General features: G+C 39.5%; 2 protein-coding genes across 2 annotated transcripts; one reads left to right on the top strand and one right to left on the bottom strand.

The window, feature by feature from the left end:
* Positions 1–2,145: 2,145 nt before the first annotated feature.
* SARC_00917 (hypothetical protein) lies at positions 2,146–2,976 on the top strand. The gene has a single exon (XM_014305394.1). It carries the CDS (start codon positions 2,173–2,175, stop codon positions 2,851–2,853), a length of 681 nt encoding a protein of 226 aa, XP_014160869.1. The 5' UTR covers positions 2,146–2,172; the 3' UTR covers positions 2,854–2,976.
* A 2,127-nt stretch (positions 2,977–5,103) lies between these two features.
* Positions 5,104–7,283, bottom strand: SARC_00916 (isocitrate lyase). Its single transcript, XM_014305393.1, has 2 exons — positions 5,842–7,283; positions 5,104–5,615 (listed from the first exon to the last, which is right to left on the bottom strand). The coding sequence occupies exons 1-2, from the start codon at positions 7,191–7,193 to the stop codon at positions 5,324–5,326; spliced, it is 1,644 nt and encodes a 547-aa protein (XP_014160868.1). The 5' UTR covers positions 7,194–7,283; the 3' UTR covers positions 5,104–5,323.
* Positions 7,284–14,766: the final 7,483 nt, after the last annotated feature.

Here is a 14,766-nt window from a genome sequence, read left to right as displayed (position 1 = left end):
GCGACCCGATAAACGGGCACGCGCAGGAGCGAAGGACATGGAACCTCTATTCAAGGAGATTAAGAAATGTGCCGACGCCCAGTGCGGGTATGACATGTACCAGTTAACCCATAACCGTTATTGAAATGGTAAACATGCATCCACCTGTACACACTTTCTTACTAAGTGGGCCAAGTGTGAGAAGACCAGTGGCTATCACGCCAAGTCTTGTGAGAAAAGGCCCAACATTAAGTTGGAGTGGAAGTACTACCAGGTACAATCGTTACCAATAAAATACAACGACTCTTTAGACGAGCGTGTAATAATACCTGTATATTGCAATGGAAATAAAATCCTTGTGTTGATTGATCCTGCTTCCGAAATTTCATGGATATCCGATCGCTTTGCATTAATGAAATATATCGAAAGGAGAACACAAACAACTTATCTCATTTTAGCTGATGATAAAGCTGCTACGTGTGATACCATCGCCACAGATGTTAAAATCTCCCAGGCCGATGATAGGAGTATCACTACTCAAGCTGTGATAGTTAAGATGTCACAGAAGTACGACATTATAGTCGGAATGAGTGATTTACTCACTCTAGGTATAACCGTATCTGGTCTACCAACTAACATAGATCCATTAAAGGATCAATCAGACGATAACTGTCTGAATCCATATAAGCCCCCGTCAGACAAAGTCAAGGCATAAATACCTGACTTTGCGGACAAAATCATGGATCTGATTCTTGTTAATAAGAAAACAAAGATCACAGATTGGGCAAAATTCCTCTTTAACGACAGATATGTCAGCCTTGACTTTGGACTTTACACAGTTAAAGTTCCCCTCAAGGAACTATGTATCCTGGAGACACGAGGCTGTTGTAAAATAACAAGTTGAGAAATGGCTAGCAGATGGTGTGATAGATATTAACTATCAACAAACGCCAGTTAACTTGGCACTGCTAGCCGTAGACCAACATAACTCTGACGGACCGTTTAAGAAAGTCAGAGTATGTTTAGATATGAGTCCAATAAATAAAATATTGCCGACTCATAGCTTTCATTTACCTCGTATTAACGAGCTACTGCGAAGGATGGAAGGTGCTACTGCGAAGGATGGAAGGTGCTACTGCGAAGGATGGAAGGTGCTACTGCGAAGGATGGAAGGTGCTACTGCGAAGGATGGAAGGTGCTACTGCGAAGGATGGAAGGTGCTACTGCGAAGGATGGAAGGTGCTACAGTGTTTACAACTATAGACCGTACACAAAGATACCATCAAATGCAGCATACACTAGTTTCTAATAGAGTGACAACGAAACACTAAATAAAATCCCTTCGGCGAAAACAGTACTGATGGATTATATATAGGCAATGTCTCAGCCTCACAATCCCTCAGAGTATTGCTGTTTTCACGAGGCATACCTAACTTTAGACTCATTTTTTGAAATTATCACGATACTTAGATTTTTCTTACGCGTTTAATTACTCTAAGGCGTTAATATCGCCTAGATAGACCGAATCTTACACAGGGTTCTTGAGTTGCAGCCCGGTTTTTGTGGTGTGATCTTCTGTGCACAAACTGTAGCTTATATGGCACTTCCAGAGAGCAAGACGATGACTCAGAACAAGCTATACTATAACGTAAAGGATTGGGTGGGCTCAACTGCATTTTGGGATAAGACTACGAATGTATTTAGGATTCTCTCACCCTTGCTGATACTCCACCGCCTATCCAACTCATATAAGCCAACTGCGTCTACAATCACTGAGTCAATGCGTCGGTGCGAAAATAATTGGAAGGCACTAATAATAGAAACTAGGAACCCTAATAACTTAGCAGAGCTGGTACTTACATCTCTGAACGCAGAGAAGGAGGTAATTGTAATTTCATCAGAGACGACACTTTTTACCAGGCAGCTGGTGCCTTAGATCCCGCTTTTATTGACGATAACCCTTACCAAGATCCCGATGTTCATAAGTCTTTGCACAAAGTAATGAAACGTGTGATTATATCTGGTCCAAAGATAATGACTAAGAACTTATTGAAGTACTGCGATCGACACAGACGACGACGAAGACATTGATGCTTCCAATTTTGATAACGACGAGGAGACACTCAAACGCGTAGAAGAATCACTGGATAAGTACTCAGGCGATGACGAGACTCAGAGGCAGAGGAGCAACCTATGAACAAAGACTCGGACGAAGAGGAACAAGCTATAAACAAAGAATCAAACGATGACGAACCAGCTATGCACACGGACTCAGAGGCAGAGGAACAACCTATGAACAAAGACTCACACGAAGAGGAACCATCTATGGACAAAGACTCCGAGACAAATAAGGACTCAGAAAAAAAAGAACAAACTAAGGATAAGGACTCAGACGAGGAATATTGTTCACCCTCATCCACACCCACTACCAACGCTCTAAGTGTCACTAACAAGGCTCCAAGTACCACTACCAAAGCTCCAAGTACCACTACCACAGCCCCAAGTACCACTACCAAAGCTCCAAGTACCACTACCCAAGCTCCAAGTACCACTACCAAAGCCCCAAGTACCACTACCAAAGCTCCAAGTACCACTACCAAACCCCCAAATAGCACTACCAAAGCCCCAAGTACCAAAGCTCCAAGTCGTAGATCTAGGCCTGGTGTAGGTGCAATGAACGGACGTACTCGAACCTTACCTCAGACCCTTCAACCTGATACTCGGCCCTACAACCAGATTATACGGCCTCAATCTGACAATACTCGGCCCTACAACCAGAATAGACGGCTTCAATCTGACAATACTCGGCCTCAATCTCATGGTTTACAATACGTACAATCTTTGCCTCCACAATATGGTGGTATCCGTCATTAACACGGCAAGATGAAGCACAGCACGGTCGTCCTCAGTAGATGAGTTGTTCGTATTTACTAGTTTGCTTACATAAAGCTGCTGTACATAATTCTTAAGTCACATTAAATGACATCTCACATGTACACAAATATATTTCAATTGATGGCATCTCAATATAGTATAATATACTGTGTTTATTTTGTTATTCATATTCTTTATTTTGTTGTTTATACTGTTTCAATGGATTAGCATTACAGTGTGCTTGTTTCTTGATACGATAGGGCAGCTCAAAGTATTTATTAGTTTGCATAAATAAACATGTACACCAATAGTTTATTTCAATCGATGGCATCTCATTCTATGGTATAATATACTGTGTCTATTTTTTTATTCATGTTCTTTATTTTGTGGTTTATACTTTTGCAATTGAATAGCATTACAGTGTGCTTGTTTCTCGATACAATAGGGCAGTTCGAAGTATTTATTAGTTTGCATAAATAAACATGTACACAAATAGTATATTTCAATCGATGGCAGCTCAGAATTATGGAATAATATACTGTCTATTATGTTATTCATATTCTTTATTTTGTTGTTGATACTGTTGCAATAGAATAGTATGACAGTGTGCTTGTTTCTCCATTGATCCTTGCACATGCTTTCAGTGTACAGCGGCGAAGATCTTCGCATAAAGCGATATGTAACGCAAGGAAATAGACTCCGAATCTCACTATCTTTTGTCGGTCGTATAATGCAGAACAGGGTTTGTTTACATGATATAACTTCCCAGAACTGGTATACCAGACTTTAGTTTCTAATTCTTCGGTACTTGGCATTGAAGACGTTTCTTTCAGTTTTATTACTTCATTCTTAAGGAAATTTACTTGAATAGAAAGCTCATATACTAGGCTACCCACCTGGTGGGGATTCTCATGGGGTCCACATATAGATCTACAGTTGCATATAACTGTACTGCAATCTTCTTGATCACAAGTATTTATGTCTTGCATCGTTGTGACCCGTTGGCCGCACAAGGAACAGTCAAGCATGATGGTCACTATTCAGTATTCACCACTGATGGGTAGTGGGGACCAGATACGACTAAGTCTAAAAGTCTAAAACTGAAATCATTCTATTTTATATATAAAACAGTCAACAATAACAGGTCACATGTAATAAACAATTTTCATTATGTTCATTGTTCCTGAAATCCATGTGTCAGATTTTGAGATTTGAGATTTAATAGATTATGACCGCCAGATGTACTAGTCGCCAACCGTCCAACCGCGCATGTACATATAAATATCTCATAAACAGTGCTGAGTATAATACCAAGTCTAAAACCTATACGACATCAAAACTTTCCGACGTGTCCGACATGTTTTTTACCCCCCATATTTTCTGACATTTTTTGTCTGAAACCAGATCAGCCCATGACCATGTACAGAGGGACTATCATATTTCTAAAAACAGTTTCCAACTATTTTGGTATTTAATATTTAAGACCTCAAAATTGACAAGTCACAGGGTCAGTCACAAATTGTAGCAAACAACTCACAAGATTCAATTCATGTTGGCGTGGTCCACGCCCCACGTCTTGATCGTTATTTAGCTTTCCTGTGGCGTACATTTTAAATAGAAAATTTTGCGAGGAAAGGTTTGTATCTAACTCGACGTTAGTTTGGGGCGAGGGGTGCTCTGTGCTGTTTTGTTTTCAGTCTCCTGGCTTGTATGTCTCCATGCTATGCTGGCTATGCTGTATATCTCCATGCTACGAAAATGAAGAGGTTGACCGGTTTTCTTGTATAATCAGCTCTGTCTCTGTTGCGATTCGACATCGTTTCCTTCGAGTACGATATGTTCATGCCACAAACTCCAAAGAAATATAATTAATTGATCACAGAACACAGAGTTGGACATGTATTGGCAATCTGCATGTCAGTTCTCTCTAGAGTGGGGTGTGCGTTCCTACTGAATACTTACCTGCACTTGCTTATGTCTTCCAAACGAATTCTTTTTTCAGACTAAATACCACAGAGGCCACTTAGCAAAGACGTATATAGTTTAAAATTTAACCTCAGATCCCCCTCGCTCTTTCCTGCTTTAGTTACCCGAGTTATGGTTGTCTAGTGCCTATTGCGCTTTAAACGCCGTCGACTGTTCTTTAGCTGGTCAATAATAGAGTAAGTGTTAGAATCACAATTTTCTATTAGCATACAATTCTTCTATTATATCAACTTGCTAACAATGTGCCCTCTTCAACTTTAGAATCCTGTACACGGGGCCGTTATTCTTTTGTATAAAAGTGCATTGTTCCTCATCTGAATTGTATTATGAGAGAAAAAGTATATATTATACAACTGAAAATTGACAGATAACTACTATAATTTTTTTAATATCAAGTCTCTATAAATACGGCTCACTCGTGCCCCTGATTGAACTACATGGGTCGCTGTGATAGCACTCGACGACTCGTGTTGTATTTTAGATTTTAAAAATCATTTTCAGTAACACCTGCAGACATAATGGTTGTGGTTGATACACCACCCATTACAGTTTGCAATTGCTGATCCACGAGCATAGCTCCTGACCACTGCTGATGCGTAAGAGTCTCAACCTTGTTTTCTCTCTCTTGTCTCTGAATACCCTGTACGTATCCAATCATTCCTTGCTCAGAGTATGCTTTTGCAAAGTTATCTGCGGCGAGTGCATTCAGATGGAAACCGGCGAGGGTTATGAACTGCCAGCAGATTCCGAGCTTGCCAAGTTCCTTGATGAGTGATCTGTAAATTGTTGCAGAATGGAAAATTAAAATGTGGCAACTAACAAAAAAATTGATTTGAAGATACAATGAACCATAAAGCGCAGCTATTTCATTGCGCACCCAAGTTCAAAAATTCTCAACAAAAAAAAGTGGGGGAAAAAAGCAGTAAAAGGTTTCAAACCACATAACTTGAAATAAAAACAGTAAAGATATCTGGGTGTGAACTGACAATTTTTACGACTTACCCAATCTCGGCGTCCGACATGCCAGCTGCGTCCCAGTTGAATGATGGTGATAGATTGTATGTCAAACACTTCTTGGGGTGAACAGACAATACACCCTCAGCCCAGTACTTCGCCTGCTTGTAGTCCGGGCGAGCGGACTCCATCCAGCAGATGTCAGCGTATTCGCCGAAATATTGTGATCTGTATGTGGCGTACTCTGTGCCGCCGTCAACGCGGTAGAAACCTTCAGCAGTACGGGGTGCATCCCAGTCGAAGAAGATATCCTCGCCTAGGAGGTTGGTAGCCCTGCTTCGAGCGTCCTTAATAGATAGACCTTTAGACTCCTTCAACCAAGCACCAGCATCCTCGGCCTGCCCCTTGGCTACCAAGTGATCGTGCACGGCCTGCCCGTAGGTCTTAATACCGGCATCCTTGTTCCACTGATCAGTGAATGCAGAAATCTCGGCAGCGGATTTACCAGAAAGCTTCATGCCGTTGACCTCCTCGTTCAACGTTCCCACAGCTGAATTAGTGGCTCCAAGAATGAAACAGTGGTCTCGCTTATCAATATTCGAGGTCAACAGAGTTGCCGCCTCAGAATCAGTACGTCCAACAACAATACACTGCACACCCATAATATCGAATTGCAGACGAGCAGCAATCAAGCGGTTCTGGTGCTCTTGGATGGGAACCAATACTTTGCCACCCATATGTCCACATTTCTTTGTTCCGGCAGCCTGATCCTCTAGATGGATACCAGCGGCACCGTACTCAACAAACATCTTTGCCAGCTTCATGACAGCCGTGAACCCACCATGTCCAGTATCAGCGTCAGCGATAATAGGACGCAAGTAGTCAACATAAGGAGTGGCGATTCTCTCCTCCTTGGTCATTTTAGCACGGGCGGCACGCTGCTTGCGATCGTGGAAAAGCTGAGCTTTAAATAGATGATCCACCTTCTTGGGAACAGTGTCCATAGGGTAATCGGCCAAATCGGGTCCAGGCTCATTGCTAGATGAGGCCGTAGAGGAACATTGCCAACCAGATACATACACAGTGTCGAGGTACTTCGCCATCTGTACAACCTGAACTGGGTCTAGGGCTCCAAAAGTCCATGAGGTCTCACCTTTAGATCTATTGTCCTGGAGAATACCCCACATTTTTTTTGCTTGCTTATCAGCGAGATACTCACCTGTCACGGTGCCTCGTAGATTTACGACATGCTCGGCACTGTAAGGACGCTTGATCGAGCTGAAACGTTCCTGCTTCATCCAAGAATCCACCTCTGCAACCTCCTTTTGGAAAGCTGCAAGCTCGGCATCTACGAAGGCTTCGGTGTTGGGTGTTTGTTGTACCATCTTTTCCGTTGTCATAATTACAGGAATATAACTATGTGTAAATATGTGCCTATCGTAAGCAGAATTTTCTCATTTATATATGTGGTGGTGTATCATATCTATCAGATGTCAAACCAATTTTTTCTTTTCACAATGACACCAGTTTTGATTCGCCACTAGCAGCTCGGAGGCGGAGTCGAGCCTGTCGAGGCCGACAACCTGTAACTTATGTGGATCTTGGTACATATGCTGTATACAAGAATAAACTGAGCATCAATATGAAAACCTGTATTATTTTTGGGGTCTAAAAACTAGCCTTTTGAATTATAAATACACATAAAAAACTCCGTCTAGAATAAATTTTCATATTAAAGTTCGGTACGTTAATGGAGTCATCTGTATATAGAGTTTCTGACATCATGCGTTTTCCACGGAGAGCCTTCGATTTGATTTTATAATATTCTTGAACACTTTCGTGTCATTTTAGATGGTTAGTCAAGTGTTTCCATTGGCCAATACATAGGAAGGCTATGCTGGTCGCTGACACAAGAAGTGACAACTTGAAATAAATAGAGTAGATTATCCCTATGACTTGTCACTTTCGATATCAAAAGCTAAAATAGGACAGTTGACGACACCGTACGAACGTTACATTCATTACAATCACTCTGTTATTCAGAACCCCCCAGCAACATAACCTCCTCGAGAGGCAAGACTCTCTCTCTCTAGTAGAGAGTAGAGAGAGAAAGAGTGTGTATTTATGAAACTCCAATGATGGAGGAAATCTAAATATGTACAGTTGTACACGGTATGAATAATTTTTTTTACATAAACCTATATATGTGAGTGTCTCTCTCTCTATATGTATACGTCTCGGTCTCGGTCTCGAACATCTCTCTCTTAATACAATAACGAGCGAAACCTTCGGGAAACGAATTTGATTTTGTGGAATCCCAAACGGTATGAATTAGTTTGTACATTGCAGTGTATATATGTGTGTGTCTGTCTCTGCCTATGTATCTGCATCTGTCTCGGTCTCTGTCTATGGTTGTGTTTGTCTGTATTTGTGCGCCTGTCTCGGTCACTGTGCCTATGTCTATTTTCATGTATTTGTCTCTATGTCTATGCCTGTGTTTCTGTGCGTTTTTCTGTCTGTCTCTGCTCCTTTGTCTGTGTATGCGCCTATGCATGCGCCTGTGCGTGCATGTGCATGCAACGACAGAATATGATAGGTTTTCGAACCGTCCGAAACGTTTAAATAGTAGCTCAACTACTTTCAATCAGTCGTAAACGATTGCCAGGTCAGATAAAAGTCAAAATCTCCAGTACTCCCGTCGACTCCCACAAGCGTGTGCTTGTATGTGTGTACGTGTGTATATCTTTTTGTTGCGCTTGTTATATATATATATATATATGTATATATACCCTCGTGTGTGTGTACACAAAAATGGTTGTGTCACTTTCCGTGTCGTGTCATTTATATGTATGTTTTTGTTCTCGTGTTTGTGTGTGTGCACCTGCTTACGTATGTGTGGTGTTTCTGGGCTTCCGTGTCTCTGTTTGTGTACACGTATTTTTTGCGTGTCTATATCTGTCTGTCTGCGTGTGTGTCTGTATGTTTGTCTACGTATGTGTTTGCATATGTACATATACAAGTCGTATGTGTGTCTGTGTTTGTATTTATGTATATACGTGTGTGTATGTATATATATATATATGTTTGTGAGTTTGTGTTTGTGTTTGTGCTTTTGTATATATATCTCTATTTGTTTATGGTGCTTAGTATATAATTATATGTCTGTGCTTGTGCCTCTGTGTGCATATATATATGTCTGTGTATATTTGTGCTTTTGTGTGTTTACATATGTATATACATGTCTGTGTTTGTGCCTTCGTGTGCATATATATATAAATATGCCTGTGTTATATCTGATATATATATCTGTGTGTTTGTGGTTTTGATTTTGTATATATATATTTATACATATATATCTGTGTGTATTTGTGCTTTTGTGTGTTTACATATGTATCTGTGTGTTTGTACACATTTGTATGGTGAGGGTCTTGTAGATCCGTTCACGGGTCTGTTTCTGTGTCTTTATCTGTGACACCTGTGTGTGTATGTTTGTCTGTTTCCATCTCGTGGTTTTTCCTGTGTTTGTTTGTCTGTATATACATGTGTGTGTAGATACGTTCAAGCGTTTGTTCCCATGTCATTTTCTGCGATACGTTTGTGTCGATCTGCTTGTGTATACTCGTGTGAATCGTTGTCTTTTTCCTTCTCATTTTTCGTGTCGTGCTTGTGTGCATACATGAGAGAGAGAGGGAATGATCGGGTGTACGTGCGTGTGTTGTTGTTGAGTTTTATGTTCTGTTCTTACATATGTGGTTAATTTGTGTGTGTTTGTACGAATATATATATATATACGGTTGAGTGTGAGTATTTATATGTGCGTGGTTTTAGTATGTGGGTGATGGTATGTATGTGTATGTGCGGGGGGGTTTTTTTGTGCGTACTTGTACTCTATGTATATTTGTGTGTGCGTGTACTTGTCTGATTGTGAGTTAATTCCAAGTTGTTAGTTGTAACCGTTTCGATAGCTCAAAGAACATGACTTTGTAACGGCAAGTCTATAATTTTCATATATTTCAACGATCGCAAAGTAACCGTTTTGGGTACTTGACTCGTCGAGGTTATGATGGACCAGTAATCTGCTATTAGGAATCTGTGGTTGAGTCAATAAATCTCGCTTTGTTTCGCTGTTCGTAGTGATCACGGTTTTTTTCTTGTTAATACAACACATGACAGGTTTGAAATTTATCAGTGATCTTCTAAAATATAACTACCACGAGTAGCTTTAGTCTGTACATATCGTACGATAAAGCGGATGATAGAATGGTAACAACTTCAGTTCTGAATCAATTCTAATGGCTTGTTGTTCTATATGGTGGTATGTATGTATGTTAGGCATATATATGTAAGAGGACAGGATCATCAAATAAACACGCAAAATATATCAGTTACCATTGCATATTCCGTGGCATGTTGGAGTTTTGCAATAAAGTCTCGCCTGGGACGCCGTGGGGGCTGAAAGCGTAGTTATCCTGCAATGGTTTTATTTTTTTGTTTTAAACTGAAAGCGTACAGTTATCCGGTAATGTTTTTTTTGGTTTTAAACTGAAAGCGTACAGTTATCCGGTAATGTTTTTTTTGGTTTTAAACTGAAAGTGTTAGCTTGTTAGAATCCCTCATCACATTGTCAGCGATTTTTGTACATTCAAGGCGCGAAATCTGTCTGTGACGCTTTTTGCCTATGTGTAGACACCCCCACTGGAATCCAGCAGTATGGGATACTTTGTAGAATAGAAACAATCCCCTTTTCCTGTAAGTGAGCGTGTGTGTTAGTGTGTGCGAGCGAGCTAGTATAGACATATGTGCGTGCGTGTGTATATGAGTGTGAACATGTGAGTGAGTGAGTTAGTATGGATAGATGTGCGTGTGTGAGTGTATGCGAGAGTGAATGAGTGAGTTAGTATAGACATATGTGCGTACGTGTGTGTATTTGAGTATGAACATGTGAGTGAGTTAGTATAGACATATGTGCGTACGTGTGTGTATTTGAGTATGAACATGTGAGTGGGTGAGTTAGTAGATTTGTATGTGTGTGTGTGTGTGAATACGAGTGTGTGTGTGTTGAGTGAATGTGTATGAAAGAGATTATGCGTGTATATGTGTGTTGAGTGAATGTGTGTGTGTGAATACGAGTGTGTGTTGAGTGAATGTGTATGAAAGAGATTATGCGTGTATATGTGTGTTCTGTAAGAGTTTGTGTGTGAGTGAGTGGAGTGAATATGTGTGAAAGAGGTTGTGCGTGTATGTGTGTGTTCTATAAGAGTTTGTGAGTGCACGCGTGTGTGAAAGAGGTTGTGCGTGTGTGTGTTCTATAAGAGTTTGTGGGAGGGTGGGTGAGGTGCCGTATAGTGTGCATGTGCTGGTGTTAGGGCGTGTACCACAATTGAGTACACAACAACAACACACAAATATAGAAGGTTTCTTTTTCCATATGTATGTACTTATTGTAGATATAAAATATTGCAGAACAGTGTCCGCGAAAAGAATATAGAGCACCAGATACTCTCATCAGCAGAAGCCCAACTCTTAACCACTCCGCCCGCAAATGTGTATGGGTAAGTGAATTGGTATGTGTGTGGGTACGGGTATACCAATAGATATTTACGTGTATTCCTGCGTGAAGAGGCATTCGAATGTGTATGTCCATATGCATCTATATGTGAATAGGCATCTGTAGGAGTATGACAATAGATATGTGTAGGGGTATGTGTATGTGTATATTTTTTTTTAAACGTGTATGTTCAATTGTGTTTGTGAATGGGCACAAGTATGCATATGTATGTGTAGGTGGAAAAGAATGTCTATGTATCAGGTATCAATATGAGAATGTCAATAGGTTTGTGTACGGGTATGTGAATAGTCATCTGTATGTTCATATGGATAAGTATGTGTACGAGTATGTGTGTGATCAGGCACCTGTATAAGTACGTGGATATGTAAATATGTGTGACAGTGCAAGCTATCGTCAATAAATCGGGTTATTTTCAAGATATATATATTAGTGTATTTAAAGTGTTTACTGTATTCGGGAAGCTTTGCATACTTTGTTATAAAGAGGGTAGACGTGTATCTGATCGAGCTGTTCAATGGGGATCTCATGCAGACGAAGCGAGATTGCATGAAATATGCATATGGACCGGACGGTTGCCTCATTTTCTTGTACTACATTTTAGATATATACATATATACACGAGATCAATGAACATATCCATCATGAAAAAATTGAATCACAAATAGATATATATATACGTAGAATTGATTCTATGTATATTTTATACGAGACCAATGAATATCGATTTTCATCATAAAATGATTCTATAGATATTAATTATACACTGTCTGTCCCAGCCGTGATTTAGTAGAAAATGGATAAACCAGTTACAAAAAAATGAAGGAGCCCCCATACACACACCTATTCACAAACACATCCATTCACATACATATATATATCCCTATTCACACAATATATTTATATATATGCATAACTGCACATACACATGCCTATTTACAGAAACACATACACAGAAATATACTTATTGACATGACAATACACATTCACATTCACATACCGATTGGCATACCCATACACATGCCTATTCACATGCACATACCGAATGACATACTCACACAGATAGCTATTAACATACACATACGCATATCTATCGACATATACATACCATATATATCTATTTTCACTCTCACATATGCACATATTTATTCCTTAAAGCATACTCATCACATACACATACCTATTCACATCTACATATACATGTATATTTATCCACCTATACATCTACACATGCCATTTCAGACACACAAACTTATACACATGCACGTGCCAATTCAAATACACATACACACACCTACCCACATACCATTTTAAGCACACAAACACGCGTCTATCCATATCCACATACTTATGCACACGCGCATATATACACTACTATCTCCATTACACATACGCATGACCATTCACACTTTAATATGCACGCCTATTCACTCACACGTCATATGCATACCTATTGACATACCTAACACATGTATATACATACATAGAACTGTAGTAACTCGAAAAAGTTTAGTATAGCGGCGGCCGATGAATGCGCTTTGGTGAAAGTTTTTAAAGATCGATTCTAGGCCAGAATGCAATAATTATGCTGTATTTGTTGGGAACTTGGGGCTGTGGAGGAGGGAGAGATCTTTTGATTCCAAAAAAGAAAACAAAAGTACATGGCTGATAAAATGGGAACTACACATTTGCGTACATTCCTGCACATATGTGTTCAAACATATGGCTGTAACATTGATACTGGCAATGAAGATGTCTCTGAGCGTTCTGATTTGCGCACGTAAAATTGGTCTGATTTGGCCAGAAAAGACTAGTATATCATGAATCGATAATAAATACAAGCACTACAAATTAACAGACATACTTGATCTTCGAAAATTGACAAGTGTTGCTATTTTGCTAACATTTTGTTCTGTGTAAATATACACGCCGGCAATACATTTCATGGTCATGCTTTGCAAACTGTTTGGCGAGTGCCTGAAAATGGGCAAAGGTGATGGAATACCTGTTCCCTGTCACGATGCATTTCTACGTAAGTTTACCTCATACCCTTCATATATAATTAAGATGCTGACAAATATATATATGATTATAAGTAGGAGGAACTTATTTTCGGCACAGGGTTACAAATTATCTGAAAACACGATGGTATGTATATCATCAGTTCAAGATCGCTTTGTATTTTAAAAGAAACACATACGTCCAAGAAGGAATCGTTTACCTTCAATAGCGTAGGCCTGTATATTCGTTTTGATGACAGATCATGGTTGATACATCAGCCGTGTTAGTGCGTGGTGAGTCCTTTAGGTCTCGTGATTGCTGAAAAAAATACCGCTGTGGAGTTTTGATATATTGCCTTGGTTATATACCTCCCGAATGTTTGTGTCTGAATCTTGCGCCATATCGGAACGGTAACTTTCTCGGGCATAATACGTGGTCACTACTGTTGGAGGCCACAGTGCACCATCATTACTACATACATGCATGCGGATATTAAGTGTTTAAAAACAAATCAAAATCAGAACTTCCCTCCTGCTACAATAGCACCAAAATATTGGGCTAATAGGGACACTCGGGTATAATGTCACGTGTGTGATTAGTTATAAGATCCTTTGCTTTTTTCGATTTGTTTCTTTTGTTTCTGGTTACCCCTGACTTTTTTTAAGGTTTTATACTGTCAATTGACGAATTCGTGCAACCTGTACAGCCATCGTCTTCTCGATGAGACTGAAGTAAAGAGTTTATTTGGTGACCATGACAAGGCAAGGGTACTTTCGACGATTTCTACCAACGCTATTCTTGCCTGAACCTGATATCAAGATCATACGACGTCTGTCACACCGTAGCTGTTGATGTGAGCACATGTTGCCTGTAGATTAATCGTCACAAAGTAACATTGAATCAGTGAACCATCCAAAATTTATACACGTACATGCAATTTGGGTATGTGCTCCACAGTACGATAAAGCCAGATTGTTTTCACGCAGTATTCCACTCAACACTGTGTAAATCGCGATTTCGCAATCGACCACAACAATCAGTGAACCATACAAAATATACCTATATGCATGTATCTTTGGTACGTGCTCTGCTTAATCCCAAAAAAAAAAAAATTTATTTTTCAAGAAATTTAAGTCAAGGATACTTGAATATATTTTTCTAATCTATTGTGTTACAAGTATAAGGCAAGTGTGATGTCACAATTTTCTGAAACTTGCGACTCACGTATTTCATTCTGTTATAGCTAAATACACCCATCCGCGTATAAGATCCTTTATATATATAAATATATTTATATATATATGTATATATGTATATATGTGTGTGTGTGTGCATGCGTATAAGTGTATAATATATATATATATATATATATATATATATATATATATATATATATGTGTGTGTTG

This window comes from Sphaeroforma arctica (assembly GCF_001186125.1).
Source record: "Sphaeroforma arctica JP610 unplaced genomic scaffold supercont1.32, whole genome shotgun sequence".
Taxonomy (NCBI): Eukaryota; class Ichthyosporea; order Ichthyophonida; genus Sphaeroforma; species Sphaeroforma arctica.
Note: the sequence above shows the minus strand (reverse complement) of the source record. Positions and strands in the feature narration are given on the sequence as shown.